At 41.7% G+C, this 25,557-nt stretch overlaps 1 protein-coding gene across 2 annotated transcripts; it reads right to left on the bottom strand.

Annotated features, from left to right (window-relative positions):
• Nucleotides 1–427: 427 nt before the first annotated feature.
• On the bottom strand, nucleotides 428–25,027 carry NIPSNAP2 (nipsnap homolog 2). 2 transcript variants are annotated; one of them, XM_081132404.1, is made up of 10 exons: nucleotides 24,849–25,027; nucleotides 17,880–18,019; nucleotides 17,752–17,797; nucleotides 14,774–14,868; nucleotides 14,383–14,453; nucleotides 13,248–13,388; nucleotides 12,214–12,245; nucleotides 4,430–4,524; nucleotides 2,892–2,975; nucleotides 428–1,574 (listed from the first exon to the last, which is right to left on the bottom strand). In XM_081132404.1, the coding sequence occupies exons 1-10, from the start codon at nucleotides 24,938–24,940 to the stop codon at nucleotides 1,510–1,512; spliced, it is 861 nt and encodes a 286-aa protein (XP_080988530.1). In that variant the 5' UTR covers nucleotides 24,941–25,027; the 3' UTR covers nucleotides 428–1,509. The 2 variants fall into 2 exon arrangements, with proteins under 2 accessions (XP_080988530.1, XP_080988531.1); XM_081132405.1 differs by lacking the exons at nucleotides 14,383–14,453; nucleotides 17,752–17,797 and having other exon boundaries at nucleotides 490–1,574; nucleotides 24,849–25,017.
• Between the last annotated feature and the right edge of the window lie 530 nt (nucleotides 25,028–25,557).

Here is a 25,557-nt window from a genome sequence, read left to right as displayed (position 1 = left end):
CACGACATCCCGCTCCTCGTTTCTCCCTTTCCTGAGTCCCCACTCTCCCCGCTTCCCTCGGCACCAAGGGCCAGGCACAGAAACTCCGAGCCGAGCCGGAGGAATCTTCAGTGTCCTGGTGCTCACCCTCCCACTTTGTAGACTAAGGACCTCAGCACCCCAGAGGGCAGGGACTTCCTCAGGGAGCGGAGCCTGCACCTGAGTCTGTTCTCGCAGCCCCGTCCTCCAAACACCGAGGCGCTAGCGCCGGTCCCCAAAGGCCGGTCCCGGAACACCCCACCCCATGGCCGCAGGGAGACGCTGACGAGCTCATTTAGTATTTTACTCTACAGGCTCACATGTGCCCACTGAACCGGGACAAGCTGTTTTTCTAGAGCCACAGGGTCACTCTTAGAGCAAGTTCAGAAAAAGGATGGCAAACATGTAGTATGTGGAAAGTCAGAGAATTTTATTGACTTTTATATGTTCTTGGAGAAAACCATTCACATGTAAAAGTTTGAAATTTGATGAGATTTATTCACACTTTTTTACACAGAAGTTATTTAATTTGGAGGTCAGACATGATTTCTCTTTTCAAGAGGCCTTTCACATGATGACATTCACAAAACTGGCACATTGTATTAAAAAAGGAAATCAAACAGCTAGACAAATACACAGCGCTATGCCAACTTAAACCAACCCGCGCCACCCCTCATGCAGGACGGTGGAGGGGCTGCTGTGAGCTCACGACAATATTTATGGTGTCGGGGGTCATGAATGATTGTTTACAAAATAAAACCTCTTTTTCTAGAGCTTCTCATTTTGTTATAGAAAAATATTACAAATAAAAATTAGTGCTATTCAAGGTGTTCATTTCAAAATCACATATGATACACAGGTTCAAGCCATCTCCCCTCATACAGAGACACCACAACACTGCGTGGGGACCGGATTAGGTTCAATGCGCCTCGGCAGCCGCTGCCAGCTTAGTGACGACTCATTTACTATGCGAACTGATTGAAAATGAGAGCGAATTAAAATATATTCAGGTATCGGGTTTACTCATAATTTGTTCCTAGTTTGAGACTCAAAAAAAACCTGCCAGAGAAACATGACAAAATTTGTATTTCTTCCTGATACAAGAAATTTGTCTAAAAATCTGTAATTGTAAGACAGATTTGCTTTTTTTAAAGAAATGACTAACTTTTTTTTCATGGCTAGATTCTTATTTAGAGATGATTCAAATTTTAATTTGGGCCCTCTTTCCCCGGAGGGTGAGAGGGGTGGTCAGTATTACAAGGTATATTCGACAAACACAGGGATGTTTCAGAGGACTACAGAGTGCTGTTACAATCAAACTGTAATCGTTTCCTTTCTTAGAGTTACATAAATTTTAAAGAAAAGGGGTTTCTCATAAGCTATATACAGCAGTTTACATTTCAGTGTTTTTCACTTGATATACAATTAAAATTAATTTATGACAAATACTTGTCACATAAATTTATGTAGGCACATCTAAATTCTGCAGCTTTACTGGAGGGGTGAGGTCTTCTGTGGGATCATGATTCTGGATTCCATTTCCTGAATAAGTGGGACTGAAAACATGGTCAAGATTACTGTGCTTGTTCTTTTCTGAACAGGTAACGGCAAACACATCCACAAACAGGTTGCTGAGATTGATCACAGTTGTGCTACTTGAAATCACAGAACAGAATACTGGAAAATACAGGACTGACCGAGGGTCAGAAATACACAAGATCATGACAGATCAGCTAGCATCCTGTAAGATGTTATTAAAATTACAACAGATTCTGTCTGGAGGAAGTTAGGAGACGTGTTTGTGGGAAGTTAGAAAAATTCATATTATGAGAAAAATAGTGCTTTCTCAAAAAGTTCTCTGAACTAAAATAGATTTATATAAAATCAAGTAATGTTGTATTTGACTGTATTCCTACACTATATGTGACACTCACTGCAGAGTAAAACACGCCTCTGAAAACTGATGAGGGTGTAAGAATAAGAAGAGGCACATATAATTATAGGACTTTTTGGAACTAAGATGCTTATTTTCTAGAACAATTTACTCTTTGATTTTCTTGGTAGTACATGGGCTTAAATGTACTTGACATGCAACATGGCTGGTACTTATTACCTGCATTGGTATCGCTGGGCTGAATTCAGCCCTATTGCATTTCTTATAAAAATTGAGCAGCCACGATTTCTTAGTATACATGTATGTGGGTATACATGCATGTATAGGTATACATGTACATACAAACACACACACGTATGGAAAGTCTAAATATCAAATTAACTTTCAAAATTACTTTTAATTGCTGTATTACATTGTAATGTTTTTGTGAATGAACAATTTTGGTTAAGAAAAACTCTGTTGTAAATTTTCAGAGAACATAGAAATGTGCAAAAAAAAGTAATGATGTAAAATTTACAACATACAAGGGTCTGAAAACTGTACCAGACAACTACATACGTGAAAGAATGAATATTCTTCATTACTGAATGAAAGTCATGTAACTATTAAAGAAAAAAATGACTCTCTTCCTTCCGAGCTTATAATTCACCACCTAGAGCAACATACTACTTTTTAAAAATACTTATTGCCCAGCCAGCCGTGGCTCAGCGGTTGAGTGTCGACCTAGGATCCAGGCGATCGGGGTTCGATTCCCGGTCAGGGCACGTGCCCGGGTGGCGGGCTCGATCCCCAGTCAGGGGCGTGCAGGAGGCAGCCGATCAATGACTCTCTCATCATTGATGTTTCTATCTCTCTCTCTCTCCTTTCCTCTCTGAAATCAAAAAAAATATATTTAAAATATAAAATAAAATAAAATAAAAATACTTATTAGCTACAAGGTGAAAGATCACAAAACAGTAAGATGAGAAGAAAAGATTACCTGTATAATACACCAGTTCTTCCCAGCCATGTTTATGCCAGGCTGCGTTCCGTATGTCTTCCCTCGTCTGCAGATCCTTGTAAGCTGAAGACAACCACGAAGAAGAGACAAGACGTAAGCCGAACAGAACGCCTACACCCCACTGGGGCCCCGGTGAGCACCGACCCAGCTGCTCATCACGTTTTCTCAGAGATTACTTTGGGAATTTAGTACAAACTTTGGGGAAAGTGAGGGTAAGTTTGAAAGGCAGGAAGCGAGAATTCATCTGTGTATCTCAATACTTTTTGTGTAAAGCAGGAAGTGGGAAGTGAACACTTGGGACACTGACTAGGGACAAAGGAGGGTGGGGAAGGGCTCAGACTAAGGAGACAGGTGCCGCACTTTGGCCACGCTCGGATGCCAACAGCACGCTGTTCCTGGCTTCCGCATCGCTGAGTGCAGAGGATCCTGGTGGACCTTCTCACCTTGCCGTTGCTCCATGAGCCTTGAGTCTTCCCCACAGGGCAGAGTTAAGGGCCCTGCCCTTTGTTGGCCACAGCCTGTCAGAGCTTTGTCACTCACACCCTAGTGCCTGCCTGTGTAATCCCAGACTCCTTCACCTGGAAGTCCCCATCCAGACAGGCTGTAGGCGCTGATGTGAATGGAGTGTGAGCATGGCTTGACCTCCACTCAGGAGCCAAAGCACATGATGATCCTGACCCATCAATCGAGCCCCTGTGCCCGCTCATGTATGGACTATGTCCAGGAGGGTGTGCAGGAGCCACCCTCTGAGGCCCTTCCAGGCTCAGAGGACAGGAGGGAGGGGAAGAGGCCTGGCTTCAGTTTATATCCTCTGGACAGACCATATACTATTTAAAAAAATAAAACTACTTCACCCCTGCCTCAAATCCATAAAAGTTAAATCAGATTTAGTATAATCTTAAAAGGTAGGAACACAGAACACATTTCTTAAAGATTTGTTTCCGAACCTACTACATTTGAAAACTGATACTTATGAGGTCAAATGTCAGCTAGTGGAAACCCCTAGCACAACGCTGCCCTGACGTTTTGTGGAGCCGACAGTTACCTGTGGCATCTATCATTGGTACAGGGGATTCAATCTCTTAAATGCCACGGAAGCCCTGCGCATGCAGCTGAGATGAGCACCTGGTCGAAGCCGTGATTGGTGGGGTGAGGGCGGGGGCCTCCTCCCCAGACCTTGAAGGTTTGCAGGGCTGGGGTGGGGATGTGTGTTCCAGAAACACTGTGAAAACTACTCGGCAAAGGGCCCTCGGTAGCTTTACCATCTTGCCTCTGCCACGGTTGCTGATTTCACCACTGTGCCCTCCTGGATAATCAGTTTACCAAAAGTCTATGGACACCTCTGCTGCTGGCCTCTCGTTCTTGACAGCCCAGAACTTACCTTCCATCTGTGACGTTTGAATTTGCTAGTGTTTCAGATCACTGACTTGAGATATGCTTTACTGCCTAGTACAATTTACTTAGCAATAAACTGTGAAATCCCAGTAATACAAAAACAAGGGAAAAACAATAAATACCCCAAAGATGATGCACCATGTATAACTGCCCAATTTGAGAGAAGAATCCTCCAACAGCTTCATCTCCGTCCTGTCTGAAGCGTATTGCACGAGCCCTGCAAGAAAAAAAAAATGTTCAAAAACTGAATTAGAGAAATGTTCAAAAGAATCAGCAAATTTTCTCCATACTCTGAGCAAGTTTTTCAGAATAAGACGAATTGTTTTAAAATTATCAGATTTAAAATCAAGTTATTTTAATGTCTGCAAAATGTAAATGTACCCTTCAGTAGCTATACCAGTCAAATTTTAAAAAAATACATCTTTATTGACTTCAGAGAGAGAGGAAGGGAGAGGGAGACAGAAACATCAGTGATGAGTCGTCATTGATCGGCTGCCTCCTGCACGCCCCCTACCAGGGATCGAACCCCCAACCCAGGCATGTGCCCTGACAGGGAATCAAACCTCAGTCTCCTGGATTCTAGGTTGATGCTCAATGGCTGAGCCACACCTGGCCGGGCTATACTAGTCATTTTTGAGAGTAGAAAATAATTAATGACTATTAAAATAAAAACGTGAGAATATGTGGTTGCACTGATTCATCACATAGTCAAGAAAGCTGGCAGAGGACAGGACCGGTGACCTTAAGAACTGCTTTTCCAAGAACTCGCTGAAAGAGGGAAAGCTGGATAAGAAAACGTCAGAGATGTCACAAGGAGGCAGGGGCCACTTCTCAAGAATGGGGTTTAAGAGACGAGGGAAGCACACCTTTAAAGCAGCTGGGGACAGTGACCTCTGAGAAACACGTGAGCTCTCTGCACTAAAGGCAACTTGCAACCCCTTGGGAAGCAGACAGACCGTGAGTGGAGCTTCTTGGCAGCAGAGCATCCCGATCAAAACTGAAGATTCCTCTTAGTTTCTCTTCTTACCAGAGCAAACCATTAGGAAAATGAGTGCCAGACGGCACTCACTGTGTGCTGTGCCGAGGGAAGTGTGCACATGTTGTGTCTATGGGTATAACACGAAACTGTGATTAAATTGCTTAAAAATTGGCATGTGTCTTATTTTCTTAGGATTTCCTGTTGCAAAGGTATCAGCTCTTCGAACACCTTCTTTCATATTTGTTCCAGGTACTGTATTTTTATATTTAGTGAGGCATTTGAAATCCTAAATGTTTTTAAAATGTATATATTTTTCCAAAAGCAATTTTCTAGAATCAGAGTTGAAAATTTTTTATCAACACTGCCCAGGTTTTGGCCTGAAGTCTGTCACATCATGGTCCCAGAGCTGGCAGGACTTGGGAAGATGGATCCATTCTCTTTCATCGTGAAGAGCTGGAGGCATATGGACAAGCATCGAATCTCCTAATAAGTACAGTGAGAGACATAACTCCCTAGCGACAGGTTCTGAATTGGCTTGATCAGTGCATTCCCTTCCTGGAGGCGACCTTCACAGCAACTGAATTAGAGCAAGGGCGGCCGGTGGTGGGAGGGGTGCAGCCAGTCTCCTTAAGGGCCCTTCGTAATCCTCGGCTCTCACTCACCACGTGCTGGACACAAAAGGGTGATCCAAGCTTTCAGGTTCTTCTGGTGAAGGAGAGATCTCTTGCTATTGCCCCCATGGATTACCCCCAAATGATATTAAATTCTTTAACTTTTGCATTTGGAATTGATCGATACCTTCGCAAAAATTACAAATCTGATTGGTAAATTATTGAGATCAAACAAATCACATTAACGTGCATTCTAACTCAGAAGGGAAAAATACTCTTTCATTGATAGTGATATTCAGGATTATTCAATTCATTCTGAATTTTTCAATTCAGTTACAGTGGGCAAAGAAGACATACTTGCCTTAGCCTGGTAAAAATCAGAAGCATGTACTGAAGAGGAGATCACCATCTTACCATAGTCACCTAAGTGTCAAAATATAAATTGAACGCTGAACTGGCTTCACAAGTAATTTTTAAAATAACTGAAGAACAGCCTCAGTACTTCCTTGTGGATTCCATGGTGGGCAAGTTTTAATTAGTAACATACAAAAAATAGAACAATCCTACTCTATGGACAACTAAATTATTACATATACAAGCCCCCCTCTCCCCTTAAAAGCCCCCATAATAAAATGGTGCCTATAATAGCAGGATATGAGGAAAAGCGGAGTTTGCCACCCCAAAATATGCCTTTTGGGACATTACTTTAAGCTGATTATTTTTTAAGACATGAAACTCTGGAAAAACCTTTGACTTTCCCCCTAACTGCCTAAAATAATTTTAGAGGACCTGCTCCAAAAAGCAAGGTATTTTCATGGATAACGGCAGTGTAATATGAACCAAGTGCAACAGACAGGGAGGGACCTAGCAAGGCCTGTGTGATCCAAGTCCTCTCTGTGTCCCACGGAATCGATGGCCCAGCAAACTTTTTACCAACTGTTTGCTTTTTCATCTCCATGTGAATTGCCTTCCTGCCCTCTGAAGTCCCAAACCACAACGCCCCCCTTCTCCCTGGCTCAGCAGCACAGAAGCCTTAACTGCTAGATCTGTCCTGGGGTCTCATATTCTATGGAACCCCCCCATGTACATACATAATAAATTTCATTGTTTTCTCCTGTTAATCTCTCTTATGCAAATCTGATTATTGGTCCAGCCAGAACTTAAAAGGGAAGGAGGAAAAATTTTTTTCCTCTCCCCCATATATACAATCAAATATCTATTTCTTAGTTTTCAAATGAAAAGAAATTCCAACTTGTATTCTTTAACCTTTGATGGCCTAAGAAGAAATGATTCATTAGAAATAAAGATCACAGAACCATTCTTGGGAGCTACAAGAGATCTTAAAAATTATCTAGTCTAACGCAAGAGATTTCGTAACAGAAGAGCATATATAAGTTGAAAGTAAGTAAAAGTCACAGGTTCTCCTTTAAAGATAAATATTAACCAAGGTCAATAGCTGGCCAATGGCCAATAATCTATTCTTGTATCCCTCATAATTATTGAGATTTTATAGTATTATATCTTTGCCTTATCTTTTCTCTTATTACAATAGTCAGGATTTTAAAAAACATAAAATTATAATGGTGAAAGTGGTAATATTTTGTTTTAATGGTAATGAGCATGCTTCTCTTGTTTCACCATCAAGTTTAATGTTGCTGTTAAAATGGAGAGATGGGGAGTTTTATCATTTAAATCAGGGCCAGTACTAGAGATCTTGGGCTAACTCCCACCCTCTGCAGCTTGTTTTTATGGCTCAGGGGCTAGGAACGGTTTTTACACTTTCAAGAGCTTGAAAAAAAATTTTTAAAAAAGAATTATTTCCAGTTCCATCCATGCTGCTTACTCCTTCCAATGCATTCTTTATTTCTGCTGTGTCCATTCTTAATTTCCCTCACAGGCTGCCTACCTTTCCCATCAGCCTTACAATCAGCATTCTGAACTCTACATCTGATAGACTGCTTATCTCCATCCCACTCAGCTCTTCTTCTGGAGAAGTCTCTTGTTCTTTCACTTGGGGCTTGAAATAAGCCAGTCAGAGAAAGACAAGTACCACACGATCTTACTCATATGTGGAATATAACGAACTAAATAAACCGATGAACAAAACAGATTCAGTGACAGAGAAGCATGGGGCAGACTGAGGGATCTCGGAGGGAAGGCGGGGGTGGGGGGCATTAACCAAGGAGTTTATACGCCTAACCCGTGGCCACAGACCACAGTGTGGGGAAGGCCCGGGGTGGGGTGGACAAGAGTTGGAGGGGATCAATGGGGGGAGAAAGGGGACATCGGTAATACTTTCAACAATAAAAATTTTAAAAAATGAAAAGGAAAAAAATTCGTTCATAATACATGGAAATTATGAAATTCAAATGTCAGCATCCATACAGTGCTGTTGGAAGTCACATACTCGCTCACAAACTGCCCCTGGCTGCTTCCGCGTTATGACGCAGAGTTCAGCAGCTGTGACGGTCAGCATGGTCCACGAAGCCTACCGCAGTTACCGTCTGGTCCTTTACAGAAAAGTCTGTGCCAATCTCTGATTTAAATAACGTGTTCTCTATTCCTAATCTCAGTGTTTTGTTTTGTTTTTAAATGAGGAATTAGTGTCTCTAATAAAATGTGTCAAATCTCATCAAGTACCTTCTGAATATGAATTAAGATGATTTAAAAATTTTCTTTTAATTACAAAATACTTCAACCATTCTACTCACCTAGATTTTAAAAACATGAACACTACATTTTATCGTATTTGCTTCAGATCTTTTAAAGAGGCAATGAACACCGCAGCTACCTCTTAGGTCTCCTCACCCACCCCTTTTCCTGCCCCATCAGTTACTGCTCTTTGGAAGAAGTTCTCTCTTTTGAATACGAGTCTTCTTGTCCATGCTTTTGTATTTCTACTTCAAACGTATGTACCTATGAACAAGTTACATCTTTTTATATAGCTCTTGTTAAATATCTTGTTTATTGTCTCTTTTTAAAATTTACATAAAGGACATCATGTTGTACATATTCCTTAACTCTTTCTCTTCAACGTGGTTTTCAACGTCGATCCGTTAACAGGCACAGATCGGGTTTACTTTAACCACGGTGTAAAATTCCACTGCGTGGCTATCCCATAACCTTTCCACGAACGCATACAGTTTGTTTACAATTTGGCAACTGCAACTGACTTTTTTTCCGTATGTGACCACTAGTTTCTGCCACCCACTCCACATTTACTGACCACCCAGCATGTGCCAGTCCTTGCGGACGGTTGTAGAACCAGAAACCGAAGGTGCTGCTGGGCGTGAGAAATCCTCTAACAAAGGCATGGAAGCGATGTGCTGGGGCTGCAGAGGCCACAGCATGTGTGCTGGGCACCTAATTCCGGCCTCGATTGTTTTGTGTTAATCAGTTTCCTCACTTTGAGTCATCCTTGGATTCGTGTATAAATTCTCTTTAGTGACGTGAGTCATTGGTAGCTTTATCAAGGTTTATTTTACCTAATATTCACGTAAGTGTACAATTCTATGCTTTTTAGGTAAATGTATAGCCTTGTGCAACCACTGCCACATCCAGTTGTGCGAAAAGATCCCTTGTGCCCATCTGCAATCACGTTCTGTTCTCACCCCTGGCCCTAGGCAACCACTAATCTTTCTGTATCTATAGATCTACCTTTTCTGGACATTTCATACCAATGGAATCACACACTATGTACTCCTTCGCATCTGACTCTTTCATATAGCATGGTTTTGAGGTTCATCTACATGTGTAGCATGTATCAGTAGTATATTCCTTTTTATTGCTGAATAGTATTCCATTATATGGATATAACCACATTTCTTTATTCATTTGTTGATGAGTGTTTAGCTTGTTTCCACTTCTTGGTTATTATGAAAAATGCTCTCTATGATGACTGTGTCTAAGTTTGTACGGATGGATGCTTGACTTGCCTAGGTGCACACCTAGGAGTACCTGGTCATGCCCCGGGTCCTACGGTAACTCCCTGCTCAGTGTTTTGAGGACCTGGCAGGCTGTTTTCCAAAGTGGCTGTACCATTTCATTTTCCTCACCAGCAACTTATGAGGGTTCTAATTCATCCACAACCTCACCAACACGTTATACCTGGGTTTTTAGTTACAGTCATCCTAGTGGGTGTGAAACTGTATCTCACTGTGGTTTTACTTTGCATTTCCATAATAACTAATAATGCCGAGTCCTTTTTCATGTGCTTATTAGGCATTCATACATCTCCTTTGGTGAAGTGTTTATTTAAACCCTTTGCCCACTTAAAATATATATTTTTTAATTTTATGGTTTTATTTATTTACTTTCACTGTGGTAAAAAACACAAAACATTAAATTTACCTCAACTCTTTTCAACTGTACAGTTCAGTAGTGCCAAACATATTTACATTGTTGAGCAAAAGATCTCCAGAACCTTTTCATCTTGCAAAACTGAAACTTTATACCCACTGAACACCAACTCCCCTCCACGCAGCCCTTGGAAACCACATTTTCATTTTCATTTTCTGTTTCTGTGATTTTGATAACTTTAGATACTTTGTATTCGTGGAATCATACACTATTTGCCCTTTGTGACTGGCTTACTTCACATAGCATAATGTCCTCGGGGTTCATCCATAATGTAGCATGTAGCAGGGTTTCCTTTTTAAAGGTTTCAAAATACTCCCTTATATGGATGCACCATATTTCCTTTATCCATTCATCTGTTGACGGACATTTGGGTTGTTTCCACCTCTTGGCTACTGTGAATAGTGCTACAATGAACACGGGTGTGTAAGTATCTTTCTGAGGTGCTGCTTTGGTCTTTTGAATATATATTCAGTACTGGGATTGCTGGATCATATGATAAACCTATTTTTAATGTGAGGAACTTCTGTACTGTTTTCGGTACTGGCTGCACCATTTTACATTCCTACCAACAGTGCACAAAGTTACCAATTCTCTGGATCTTTGCCAATACTTGCTATTTTCTGTTTACTAACAGTCATCCTAAGGAGTGTAAAATGATATATCATTGTGGTTTTGATTTGCATTGCTCTTATGATTAGTGATGCTGAGTATCTTTTCATATGATTTTTGGCCATTTGTATATCCTTGGAGAATTACATATTCAAGTTCTTTGCCCATTTTTAAACTGGGTTGTCTTATTATTGAGTTGAAGGATTTCTTTATATATTTTAGATACAAGTCCTTTATGATTTGCAAAATTTTCTCTCAGTTCATGACTTGTCTTTTAATTTTTAAAATGATGTCCTTTTAATTACAAAAGTTTTAAAATTTTGATGAATTGTTTTTTATCAACTTTTTTCTTCTGAATATCTTGATTTTGGTGTCATACCTAAGAACTCTTTGCCTAATCCTAGGTCACAAAGATTTTCTTCTATGGCTTCTTCTAAAAGTTTTATACTTAGGTCTACAATTCATGTTTCATTAATTTTTGTATATAAAGTGAGGTAGGAGTCTAAATTCATCTTTTTTGCAAAGATATCCAGTTGTCTTAGCATCCTTTATTGAAAAGACTATCTGTCCCCATTGAGCCGCCTTGGTACATTTATTAAAAACTAATTGCTCAAATCTCTGAGAGACTTTCAATTATATTCCATTGATCTGCATACCTGTCCTTATGTCAGTACCACAGTGTCTTGATTACTCTAGTTCTGTAGTCGGTGTTGAAATTGAGAAGAGTGAGTCCTCCAACTTTGTGCTTCTTTTCTAAGATTTTTACCTATTTTGGGTCCTCTGCATTTCCAAAGCCTGCTGGGACTTTGAGGTTGTGTTGAATCTATACATCAGTTTGGGGGGAAACTGGTATTCTGCTACTTAAACTAAGAAGAAAAAAGTAGCAACCCTACCATTTTGGTGCTTTGTTTATGTGACAAAAGCAACATTTCAGAAAAGATAATGTCTAAGAAGAATATAAAATAAACTCATGCAACACTGGGGTTTTGTTTAAAAAAAATAGAAGTCTTTATCTCTTAGAGAGATATGCTAAATACTTATAGACGAAATGGTATGTTGTCTGGGATTTACTTCCCAAAAATGTGGGTCGCGGGAGTTAGACCTAAGCAAGATTGGCCATGTGTTGATAATTACGGAAGCTAAGTAATAGGTATGGAAAGGGGGGAATCCACGGGATTATTCTCTCTAGTTTTGTTTGAAAAATTTCATAATAAAAATGTCAACACAACACAACAATCCAGTATCAAATCATAGCATTATCCCCAGGATTTATTCCTAGAATTAACATGATGGCCTAAAATAACCTATTAGTAAGACTTACAAATGCACCATTTGGTAATATACTCACCAGTAATTGCCCCATTCAATCATAGTTCCCGGCTGGAAAGAAATTTAGATTTTGGTTTGTTAGTTCTTTTGTGAGGAAACAGTGAATAGAAGTATAATATAACAAATGAGAAAACTAACTTAAAAATTAACTTTTAATAATGTGAGATGTAACAAATAAAAAAAATGTAACAAAATATTATTATTCACTGGGTTCATACTTATCCCTCAGAGGAAATAACAGTCTATGGCTTCATATAAGACAACATACAGGGTGGGGCAAAAGTAGGTTTACCGTTGTATGTGAAACACAGTTTATTTTTGTATTATTTATTAATTATTGTATTGTTTTCTATATAAACACCTATAAGCCTACTTTTGCCCCACCATAAGTCATCCAGTTATGGTTATCACAACTATGGGTAGGCCCATCCTCCAGATGTACTTAATTGTTAAACTGTTGGTACCCATTCAGACTTTATTGTGAAATTTTTAAAAATTCAATTTAAGTAAACTGAGTAAGGACATCACTTTATTTTTTCCAGTATAATGGTGAGTGTTAGACCATGGAGATCTACTGATATGTATTCCTTTGAGCAGTGTTGCTATCTGGGCTTTCTTGATAGTAGTCACTTAGTAGGCAAACATCTAGAAAGTCTTACAAATATTACTTATCCCCTTTTAATCTTACGGTGCCATACAACTTATTCAACAGTCACACGTTTATTAGTTGCTCTAGTTCAATTCCATCAGATGCTATCTATTGTACCTAGTCCTGCATTTTAGGTCTTTCCTCTTAAAAACAGAAATACTACATAATGTCAAACAATAAGAATTATGTATACAGTTATAAGAGACGAACCCTTAGCAGAAGAGAAGGAATGAGAAGTTAAGAAGATTAAAAACAGAAGGGAATCGTACAGGAGAGAAAACAAGGCAATCAAGATATAACGCCAAATGCATCGCAGAACATACACTCAACTTGCCAGCACTAAGGGGCACTCATGCTTCTCTGGGGAAGGATGAGGGACAGTTAACTCGTTTTACGGTACTTACTCGAAGCTGGTAAGACCTGAGCTCATATATGTTGGGTCCTGACCGGGGAACAGGCTCATTCCAGAAACTGAATTCTAACAGCAGCTGATTCTTCCTAGAGAGAAGCATGTTGCTTCTTGCCTTCCGGAATTCCAAAAATTCCTTTGAGTGAAAAAATGTGCTCATGAAATCTTCTAATATTTATACATAAATCCGCTTAGTAACATTTATGTTCCTCCTAGAATAGAATGCTATTATAAATAGGGTCCCAGCTGCTGAGACAGTCTCAGTTTACATCGAACTGGCGTAATGACTATTAGCATTCCTTTTCACTCTCAAGTGTCCAGGTTTAGATGACAAGCTATACAGCCATCCTAACTACTTAAATGACAATATAAACAAATGTAATTTCCCACTGTTTAGGTTCCCCCAACAGTGTGTGACAGCATAAATAATAGAGGCGACATGAAGACTACAAACCATCAAAGAATCGGGAGCATTTGAGATCTTGCTTTCCTCGCATGTCATCAGTTTGGCTCAGATAAAACTCATAAAAATTCAAAAAACAAAAAACAAATCAAAGAATTCAAAAGCCATTTATATTTGGACTGGGAAGCCATACAAATGGTTTTCTTTCCTAATAACGTATGGCTGTTAAAGTTCTCCCCACCAATGTGCACCTATTAGAGAAGGGAGGGGGAGGAGAGCAGTCAGTCCGAGGTACAGAACATGCGGCTGGAAGTTCCTCAAGTACGTGTCAGTAAACCCACGGCTGGTAGTGCCTAGAACTCTGACTTATCGGTTTCAAATACCAGCTTATCAGTGTCTAAGTACAAGTGACTTTTACAGTAAGGACTGTATTTTAGCCCTGGTGGTGTGGCTCAGTTGGTAGGAACAACGACCTGCGCACTGAAAAGTTGTGGGTTCAATTTCCAGTCAGAGCACCACGGGAGGCAACTGACAGACGTTTCTCTTTCACGTTGATGAACTGTTATTTTAATAGTATTATAACTGGTTACTTTATGTTTGCATAATAAAATTTTTACTACAAAAAACAGTTCACTAATGGTATTTGATGACAAAAGAGTCATTTAGTTCTGTACTAATATCTACTGTATCATTAGTGTAAGTATGTAAACGTTTTTAAAATCATTACCTGATTTTCTCTGAGTTTATTCATGACCTCCGTGAGGGCGGGATAGCCTCCTTCATACCTCCAGAGGTGGACTGGAATATATTTTAAAAGATAACGTACATTTAGAGTTTCATGATACTTTACCTTGAAAACATTCTAGATGTGCACAATATTAACACAGGACAAAACTACAATGTGCCATGTGCTGGCCTATGAGTTACACTATAATGTTACAATAATAGATTCAAACATTAATAAAAAAATTTTTTTGCAATGCATTACTGGAGAAACGACTTTAACCATAAAACTAGACTGAGACTTGGAAAGCTCTGATGATAAAACAAGCATTAAATTAAATATTATTTAAAGGGTTAAGGAACAAGTGTTTATTCCAAAGGCTTCTGCTCCCTACCAGCTTGGTCCTGCTCGCCATACCACGTGTTCCAAGTCCCCACCAAGGTACAAGGGTAATGCTTATCTTCGTGAATCTTTGGCAACACCTCTTGACTTAAAGAGAAGAGATAGCAACACTGATTAAACCACCAACAAAATTGTACCAGGTGGACAACACATGATCAGTAATAGAAAAAAGGCATCTATGTATTCTATGTTCTGATAACTGACCTCAGAATATATTTATAATAAAACAACATGCAAAACTAACCTTTTAGCTGAATTCTGTTCTACTGATACCCCACATATCAGAAGCTTAGGTTTCTGATACCCCCAACTATCTAGAACATTTGTAAGCAACTTGAGCATAGTGATAAAAATGATAAAGAGCCAAAGGTTCCAAGAGTCAAGAACTATGGGTCTACTGTTTGCCATTCCAGAGAGAAGTGCTTAAGAATGGTGATGTGTATGAAAGCGAAGTTTTGCTGGCTTCAAAGACAGGAAGAATGAGGGAAATAGAAATAGTAGGAGAAGAGAATGGGAAAAATAAGACAGGGAAGAAAGTAACGGTTAAGATAGGGGAGACAACAGAAGGGGCACAATCAGGAAGCGGTAACGGGCAGAGAAAAACCGACCTTAAGGAAGAAGACAGAGCTAGGACACGACACAACTCCAATAGTTCCCAAGGCGGTCAGTGTGACAGAATCCAAATGAACATACAACATAAGGCAAAGGAAAAAGACATAACTATGCCATACCAAGAGAAAAGCTAAAGCCTGTATACTTTCTGAATAGAAAAATTACGGGAAAAAGTACAATACAGGTTCAACAATGGATGCAAAAAGGCTTCAAGGATCAGGAATGGAAGCTATTCAAATGATTTGCTGACACTGAGTGATATTAGGCTAGTGATCACCACTAGGGTTGGGGCACCAGGACTGGGTGTATATTAATAGTTAACAGAGAAAAGCTCAGAATGGTATTTAAAAAAAATTTTTCTTTAAATATGTCTTTATTGATTTCAGAGAGAGGAAGGGAGAGGGAGAGAGATAACAACATCAATGATGAGAGAGTCATTGATCGGCTGCCTCCTGCAGCCCCTGACTGGGGATCGAGCCCCCCACCCCAGCATGTGCCCTGACCGGGAATCGAACCACGATCTCCTGGATCCTGGGTTGATGCTCAACTGCTGAGGCACACTGGCCGGGCTCAGAACGGTCTTGCGTCTAACTAATAACCCATAAAAGTAAATGCCACCCTTCAAAAAATACACATGGTATGATGGTCATTGTACTGGCTCATATAGACTTATGTTCAGAGCTAAGAGATTAATGGAAATGGGTGGGGAAAGATTGTTAGGGAAATGGAAACGGGCCTTCTTTTTGCCATATGACATGAGCAGGGAATAAACAACCCTGAACTGGAGCCAATGTGGAAGAAGGAAGCCTGTAGAAATGACCCAGGTGGGGTCCAGAAAGGGGCTGAGGACTGAAAATTGGGCACAGGTTTTTCACCAATACAAAGTCATCTATGGATCTGTAGCCAATCCTGGAAGCCCTGGCCTTACCTAAATGGAGGTTTAAGGTACACAGTGCCCGGAACTGGATGGGTTGGGAAGAACCTCATTGTTGGGGCTCTGACAAACCGGGAGGAGTTTAGTCTCTATGTGCTGAAAGCGAGGAGTTGCTGAAATTTCATTGAAAAGAGAAACAACAGGATGGACAAAACTGAACTCAAGCAGATCAATTTGACAAACTTTTCGGCAATGGATTGCAGCGTGGGGTGGAAGTACAGGTACGGTTACCAGTCTAGGAAAGAGTCAGAAAGGAGCACGCTACTTGGAAATGGGGCTCAATAGGCAGAGAAAGGGAGACTGAGAAGGAAACAAGCAAAGAGACTAAAATACGTGTCAAATGAAGAAGGCACAGCCTTTAGTAACTCATCACAAACTAAGGAGAGGGTTGAATAAAACCATGGTGACTGACACACAGGGATGCTGAAACAGCAAAGTGATTCTACTTGTTGAGTTTGAAGGAAGAGCAAGACATCCAAATAGAAATATGAATAGACAGAAATCTGAGACAGGAGATGAAGCAATAAAAACAGGACAGGAAAGTTAACCCAAGGAAATATCAGCATAGAGAAATAATTTCATTTTACGAGAAAAGATTTAGAAATAAATATCTGCTTTGTTTTAGGGCGTTTTTTAATAAAGGGAACTGTGCTGTGGTAATGTTATATTCTATGCTAATATTATATTTCACAAACCACGTCCAAAAATAAAACAGATTTTTCCTTCTGAAAATTATGCTGATTCTGGTGACAGAATCATTTGCTTTCTTATGAAAGTAGCAAATTTTAAAGTAAAAAAAAACCTTTTTAATTGTATTTGCTCAACATTCATCATTAAAATACTATTTCTATTAACTTAATTAAGAAGTGATACACTTTTATCTTCAGTCTAAAAGTTTACAAGTTCTATAAGAGCATATGGATCTCAAATCATGAGAATCTGCTGAGGGGACTTGAATCCTGGTAAACGGAAGACTTGGGAAGAAACGGCAGCTACGAATAGGACAGTTTTACTTAGACACGACATTGGAAACAATGGAGGTCATAGGGACATGAGTTCTAATTCCTATCACTCAAAGCTGCCCAGAGATGGACAGTAGGAATGTGTTTCGGCATAAGCAGTGGGGAGGTTTGCGGAAAGGACTCAAGCACTAGATGAGTTCATGGACTAGACAACCTTGCAAGGTTGCTTCCAACCCTAAGAGTCTAGTTAAGGTTCGACATCTTAGGTGCTGATTTTCTGTGTGAGTGCTTAACATCAAAACGTCCTTGGTAATCCCGTACGTAGTTCAACTTCAGAGCCTCTGAACGTTCAGCTTTAAGAAAATGGAACAAAGATCTCACTCTGCTATCAAGTGTTAGCTGAACCAACCGATATTAAAATCATTATTTCCCGCCAAGTAAAGGACAGTTTGGTATACACACCAAATTTTGTTGTATGCTTCTAGGCATTCCGGTTTAACACTGTGAACTGAAACAAAAGAAAATTCAACGATGAACGTATGAACACAGGGAGAAAAGTCAACTGTGAAGATGGCAGACCTCTCACTCACACTGTATTTTGTATAGACTGCTTGTTTCCTTTTTGGCTAGGAGATTAGAGTGAGCATCTTTTCTTGGATCAACTTTCCGGACAAATAAGGATTTTAACCAGCTGTCTTCTCGAGGTCTGTTACTGGAAGATGTCAAACCCCTGTAGAGTAACAAATACAAAACTCTGAGTCTCATCGGAGGTACAAAGATTTCAGTGCCTTAAGGTAGTGTTACGTGATACACTGTTTTCATAAATTCACCGATCCATTCAGCAAACATACCTTGAACACTCTTCTAGAACCTGGGATTCCACAAAATGCCCGCTTCCCACTGTGTGTGTTCTAAACAGCAGGAATAAAGTGTAAAGAAATAACCTGTGGCTCTCCTAACAGAGTTCTCATGTTTATCTTTGCAATTCCCGCTATGTAGAGCAATTTTTGACCTAGAAAAAACATACATGGAAATCTAGAGTAGCCAAATTCACAGAGAAAGAAAGTAAGGTGGTTGTCAGGGGCTGAGGGGAGAACCGGTACAGCTTCAGACTGGGAAGATGAAACAGCTCTGGAGACGGCTGCAAAACATGAACGTGTAATGACACCACTGAACTGCACATTTAAAAATTATTAAGATCGCAAATTTTATGTTACCTATACTTTACCAGAATAAAAAACAATGTGAAAAGAAATATATAGGGAAATAAATTCTTTATTTCGAAAATTTTATTTTACCCTTAAATTAACCTTAGAATCAAGACTATCACAAAAACCTAAGAATAGAAACTTCATTAACATAATTTGCTAATTTTCATCTTATAGATTAATTTCTACTATACATGCTGTCAGAAAGTGAGGATAAGTTTGATTGAAGTAACAACTATACTTTAACCATGAACTTTTTCTTTCTTTTTTAAAAATGATGAGAGAGAGTCATCGAACGGCTGCCTTCTGCACGCCCCCCACCGGGAAGCGAGCCCCGCAACCCAGGCATGTGCCCCAACTGGGAATCGAACCGCGATCTCCTGGATCATAATTTAATGCTCAACAGCTGAGCCACGCTGGCTGGGCAGGAATTATAAATTTGCGCAATCTCCCTAGAGGGCAGTGTAGCATTATCTTATCAAAATTAAAACTGTAGGCTTTTGGCCCAGTAACAGCACTGGCAGTTCTGTCCTCCAGGCAGCTATATTTAGACAAGCGCACCAAGCCGCATGCACAGCAGCGTTCGTGACGGCCCTGTTTCCAGCCTGTTCCCGGTACAGGCAATCTGGAGACCCATTAATGGGGACTGGTCAAACGAATTAGGGAATACCCCAATTCAGAGCAGAATGCAGTCATTAAAAAGAGGGAGAGATTTACACGCACATATCTCTCAGAGAAATTACCGTATGTGGAAAAAGCAGGCACTGAACAGTATCACAGACACACGCACACAGTGTACTGTTAACAGTGACGTGGCAGCTTTTTCCATTTTCGCTTAAAAAAAGTGGACTTGCTGCTTTAATGAACAAACATTAAGGCAATTTTCTCCCCATAAGAGATTCTCTTCATTCAAAACGAATTCACAGGATATTCTCACAAATAGCTAGAAACCAGATAAAAAGACCTTTGAGCCGCAGCTGGTCTGGCTCAGGGGTTCGAGCATCGGCAGAGGACTGAAGGGCCCCAGGCTCACTTCCGGCTCGGGGCACATCCCTCGTCCCTGGGTTGCAGGCTACATCCCCACATGTAGGAGGCAACTAACTGATGTGGCTCTCTCACACTGATGATGCTTCTCTCCCTCTGGAAAGCCATGGAAAAAATATCCTTGGGGGAGGATCAAAACAAACAAAAAAACCCTTGAATGTGTCAGCTTACAAATACAGAAACTAAAACATATAAATATAAAATTAACAATGTTTTCTATAAATAATTATCAAGAAAAATAAAAGTATTTTTTCAAATCCTTCACAGATTAAAAAGCCGCAAACTTATAGTAAACAGGCAAAATAAGTTAATACCAGCCATGCAACTTTCCTTATAAGTGCATAGGAGAAAAACATATAATCCTCAATGGCATTCGTAAAAAGACGTTTACAGTTCTTCTATTTTGCTTTTACCATATATTAAAATTCCAGAGAATTAAGACAGTGTTAATGGTGGTATCCCTGACAGAGGGAGAGTTAAAAAACTGAATTTTTAAAACTACTTTTTCAATAAAACAAATTTATAAAATAAAAAAATAAATTATATACGACTATTAGCCCTTTAGCAAAAACCAAAACATCTAGTGTTTGTTTCTGTTTTTAATTCACTCGTTGATTATATAAATAAACTAATTCTGAAGAAGGCAATTCTCCAAATAAATCACATTAAATATTTCAATAAAAATCAAAACATTGTATCAATTTGTTTAAAGTGTCTTAAACACACCACATTTTGGGATATTTGCATAATATCATGAAGTAAAACGGAAAGTATATAAAATTAGTGATTTACAAGGTAGAAAGTTTTAAGGTTTGTTAATGGGACTTTGTATAATTCTTGTTTTTTCGTTTAGATTTTAAGTTCACTGAACAGAAAATGTGTTTACATTTTGTTGTTGTTAAATAAATTGTAAGAACCTAGGAATAACAATTATGCACAATCAAGAAAGTAGTTCCATGAAAGTTTCTAAAAATATCAGCACTAGGAAATTTCCCAAAGTAATTTTTCTCCTCCTCTTTAAAACTTAAGGGGATTAAATTGTTAAGTACACACTTCCTGCTAGGCACCGGACAAGGTAGTTTGTCTACGTCATCATTTAGGCCTCAGTCCTCAGAACAATCTAGCAAAGTAGGTATTATTGGATTTTAAAGATTGGCTCAGGTACTGACCTGAGATAAAAAGTGGCAAAATAAAGTATGAACCTAGATCTATGAAGTTCAAAATATTTTTACTAGTAAGAGATACCTCCCAAACACAAATCTCCCCAACTGAGCATCTGCTCCAGATTTTGGTAATACTAAAGGGATATACTTCAGAATGAGTAAAATGAGGTCAGAGATATGGAAATGTTTTGTAAACTAAAGATAAGTCTAAGAAATAGTCAATTCATAGGATATACACAAGAACCCGAGTGGTGTTTGCTTATGAATTTGGGTAGCAACTGTCTTTGACAAATGCAAAACAGTCTGGCCCAGCATTATCCCCAATTGACTGTGAAACTCTGAAATCTTTCGAGTGTCAGATGACCAAAGCTGCCTAATGTGCCCAGGTCATCTAGCTGTCCAAGCTGAATCATGGAAGGGGGTGGAAGCAGCTATGCTAACAGCTGTCAGGGTGATAAGATCCGGGTTGGGCTGGGGTTCTTTAATGACAGTGACAAACACCACAATCAGTTGTCTTTGTAAGATCATATATATGTTGTACAGCACTTTACAGAGGGTGGGGTGGGGGGAAGTACATTCTACAAAGGTCTGCGGCCATAGCACCCTGAATGCACTCGATCTCGTCCGATATTGTAAGCTAAGCAAGGTCAGGCCTGGTGAGTACTTGGATGGTAGTCCTAGACTTTAAATAGAATAAGTATTATGTGCCAGGCTCTGTGGATATAAAGATGAACCAGATGCCTAGCCTGCTTAGTCTCAAGGGAAAAACTGATCAGTAAACAGCCAGAGTGATCATGGATACTGTAGATTTACACACACACATGTGGGAGCTCAAGGACCGTGAGGAGCGAGAGGAACTCCAGTGGAGACATTCTGGCTCTGTCTTGGAGGACAAGAAAGACAGGTGGACAAGGCTGGTGATGAATCTAGTCAAAGAGAACATGTCCAAGGACATGGAGCCATGAAACTGTACGGCACATTTCTGGAAAAGGCACATTTCAGTAAGGCAGAACAGGGCATGGAAGGATGAGCTAACAGGGGGAGCAAGGGGGGCAGGGTGGTTAGGCTCTTGTGCACCATGCAGGCCCATCAGCTGGATGCTACTCTGTACATGGTGCCATGCTAGCAAGCTTTTAAAAAAATCCTATGTGTAAAAAGCAGCCTGGGCAGTGATACGGCGGATGGGCTACAGCATTAAGGCAGGGAGCATGTTGCCGAGAGTTGAGCTAGGGGAGTGGTGACAGAGAAAACAGAGTGAGGACACATTGGAGGTAGACGGGAGGAGCAGGAAGGGATGGGCTTGGGGAAGACCATCTGGTTTCTGGCCTGAGCCACTAAATGGAAGATGTTCCATTACTGGGGAGAGAGAACCCAGGAGAAAGCAGGCTCTGGAAGAGAAAGAGTTGTTAAATTCTGGGTATATAAGCATCTCAAACACCTGCGGGGCATTACTGCAATGTCCACTAAGCAGCTGGAACTCTGGGACTGGCACTGAGCAGAGCTAAGTAAGAAGTGCTGGCAAATAAGTGTACCAGGAAGACTTCCTCCTTTCCCTCTGAAATCGGTCTTTCGAGGTCACCCACAATACCCTTGTTGGCAAATCCAGTTTTCTCCTGTCATCTTAACCTTTTAGCAGCACCTGGCACAGGTGACCATTCTTCCTTGCCCTGGGCATTGTCACATAACAATGACCTCATTGCCTGTCCCTTCTGTCTCCTTTGCTGGTCTCTTCTTCCTATATCCAGCCTGTAAATGTTGACCTATTCCAGGCTCTGTTCCTCAGCCCCTTCTCTATCCACAACCTCTCAAGCAATCTCATTCATTCCTATGGTTTAAAAATTATGAAAAATTACAATCAAATACAAAACAGTACACTGAAACCCATGTATCTATCAACATTCATCAACATTTAGCATTCCTATATGTTGACAACTCCCAGATCTTTCTTGCAGCTCAGACATCTCCTTTGAAGGGTCATATATGTTAAGTAGGCCAACTGCCTACTTGGCCTTTCCATCCGAATAGCTCACCGTCATCTTAAACTTTACTGGGTACTGCTCCCCACCCCACACCTGTTCCCCCTTCTCTGAATTACTAGTAAGATGATGAGGACCTTGCACGCCTCATTCACTGTTTCCAATAGCGCCTGGCATATGGTAGGCACTCGTATACCTATGGAACAAATAACTCTTGGTTGCCCATTACCCTTGATTCTGTTCCCTTTCCAAAGTCAGACTGATCTTTTAAAACTGAGGATCAGATCATGTCACAGTAGAATTTATACCTTCAAATGTTTTCCACAGCTCCCAGAATGAAATCCAAGCTCACTAAAATGGCTTTTAAGGCCTGGAATTATCTGGCCCCCACTCTTTGTCACTTGTCCTCTAGCCAGTCTTCCCTTCACCTCTGTGCTTCAGCCTCCTAGGCTTTTCTGGGGTTTTCCAGTATGCCTGACTCCTTTCCACTCAGGATTTCATTCACACTGACCCTTCAGGTCTCTGCTTAACGTCATCTCCTTGGAGAAGGCTTCCATGACCTCATGTGGTAGGTTCCCCGATTTTCTCTCACAGCACCTACTTCCATCTGTAAGTCTATATGGGTTTTTACCTGGGCCCTGGCTTCCTGAGGATAGTGACCAAGGCTGTTATGCTCAGTTCCTTATGGCTTCAAAGACATCATATATATTCAATATTTGATAGAATCAGATAATTAACTGGGTATAGAGTGAGTCCTAAAGAACACCTACAGTTAGGGCAGACGAGAGGCCAGGAAGGAGTAGTCAAAAGGTACAGGGGACCTGAGAGAGCAATCCAAGAGCCAACAGGTTGAACAGAGATAAGGATTCCAGGGTCAAGAGCTTTTGGCCCCAGGAGGAAGTCAGGGTACTGGGCAGACTCAGGTTCAATTCTCCAGTTTCCTAGCTTTATGACCTTGGGCACTGTAGGTAAACATGTTGAGTGAACACCTTTAGTCTCAGCTGAAAGAAAATATGAATTTCACGGGCTCCTATCACCTGTGTGAAAAAAGTAAGACACAGAGTAGATGCTCAATAACAGAATAAAAATAGAAGGAGGTTGATCTGTTAATCAACTTGGACACATAAACATCAAATTTAGAAACACAAGTTGAGCATCAGTCCTCGGAAGGGCGCTGGGCCTGAAGCCTGACAAACTTGGGTTAGGCTAGAAAACGCTTTTTCTAACTGTGTGTCTCACCCCCTTCGAGGTTCCGTCTCACCTCTAAAATGCAGATCCTATTACTTACAATCTTAAGATTGCTACTAGGATTTAATTAAATCCGTCACGTTATCTAAAGCTCCCCAGCCCACAGTCAGAGTTTAAGAAACAGGTGGTTTCTCCGCTTTTTCATTTTTAGGTGCCAGCTGTCTAGTTTTCTAGAGGCTCATTATTTAATTAAAAACAAACAAACGAAACGATAACATTCAATTACCCAACGTAAAGAAAACGAGAAAGCAGATCGACATGTCAGTTAGTACGGGCTTTGTTTTTAATGTGGAAAATGGGACGTGCCTATGTCAAAGCGATGGATTCAGAAAACCGAATTTAATGCAACAAGGTTAGAAAAAAAGTTAAAACGTGAACCCAACGCCCATCTAGTGCGGATCACTGTAAACACTTTTTGATCCACTAATTTCAAATGCAAGTCAAAGGCTGTTCCTAATACTGAGATCTCCTCACTCCCGCCCGCCGGTTCGGGAGGGCTCGGGCGGGACGGCGCGTTGCGCTCTCGTCCGCAGCGACCTAAGGGGCGAGCGGCGTCTCTCCCGCTATCCGCAGAGGCAGCCGCCGGGGACGCGCGGCGGGACCGGCGGGCCGAGCGCAGGGCCTGCAGCCCCCGCGCGCCCCCCGCGCGCCCCCCCGCCGGGCCGCACCTGCCTCGGGTCCCGCGGGCCCGGCCCGCGCCGCGGGCGTACGTGGCCTTGGCGCCGAGCGCCGTGACCTTGAGCCCGCGGGGAAGACGCTCGTACCCGCCGAGGCGCCAGCCCGCCCCGGCCTCCGTCCCCGCCGCCCTGCAGCCCGGGCCGCACGGCTCCGCCGGAGCGAGCCGGGGCGGAGACCCGCGCCGGGGACCCCGCGCCCTCCGTCCTGCGGCGGCCCCTCCCCGAAAGGGCGGCGCTGCTCACCGGAGCCCGGGCAGAAGGCTGCAGGGGGCCGCCCGCCGTAGGAGGTCGCCGGCCGAGGCCGCTCCGCGGGCGTGCAACACTCGCGCCGCCATGTTGCTCCGGCGCCTCGGCTCCCACCGCTCGGGCCGCCGCTGACGCCGCGGCCGCCTCCGCGACCCCTCCCTCGCCTCGGCCCGCGGCGGCCCGGGCGGGGCGGGGCGGGGCGGGGGAGCGCGGCCGCTGCAGCGAGGGGCACGGCCGCCAGGGGGCGCAGGCGCGCGCCGCGGCGACCCGGTGCGCAGTGCGTCCTGGCACCGGGAGGCCCGGCAGCAGCGAGAAAGGAGCTGGGAGTCCAAGAATCAGTAACCTCCAGCAGCAGGAGCTGGTGCCAGAACAGGGTGCGCGGAGGAACACGGGCAAGGCTTGAGAGAAAAGGGTAATAATGTTGCTGGGGACTCCAGGGCCTGGAGGACAAAGATGGGAGGCAGGCTTCTTCCCGAATACCTTTAAAATTTTGTACTATGTAAATATATATTGCTTTTAAACATAAACAAAACCCACATGCATACAGCTTTAATAAAAGCATTCTGGATGGAAACGTACTCAAGTTCTCATAGGCTCGGAACTACACTGTTGTGTTCATCTCGGCAGCGGTTGGCAGGCTCTGGCTCCATCCCAGCCCAGCGGGGCAGGCTGTGAAAAGATTGGATCCACTGTGTCAAGTGTTGAA

This window comes from Miniopterus schreibersii (genome assembly GCF_964146895.1).
Source record: "Miniopterus schreibersii genome assembly, chromosome: 3".
Classification (NCBI taxonomy): Eukaryota; Metazoa; Chordata; class Mammalia; order Chiroptera; family Miniopteridae; genus Miniopterus; species Miniopterus schreibersii.
The sequence above is the reverse complement of the archived record's forward strand: the minus strand, read 5'-3'. Positions and strand labels throughout refer to the sequence as shown.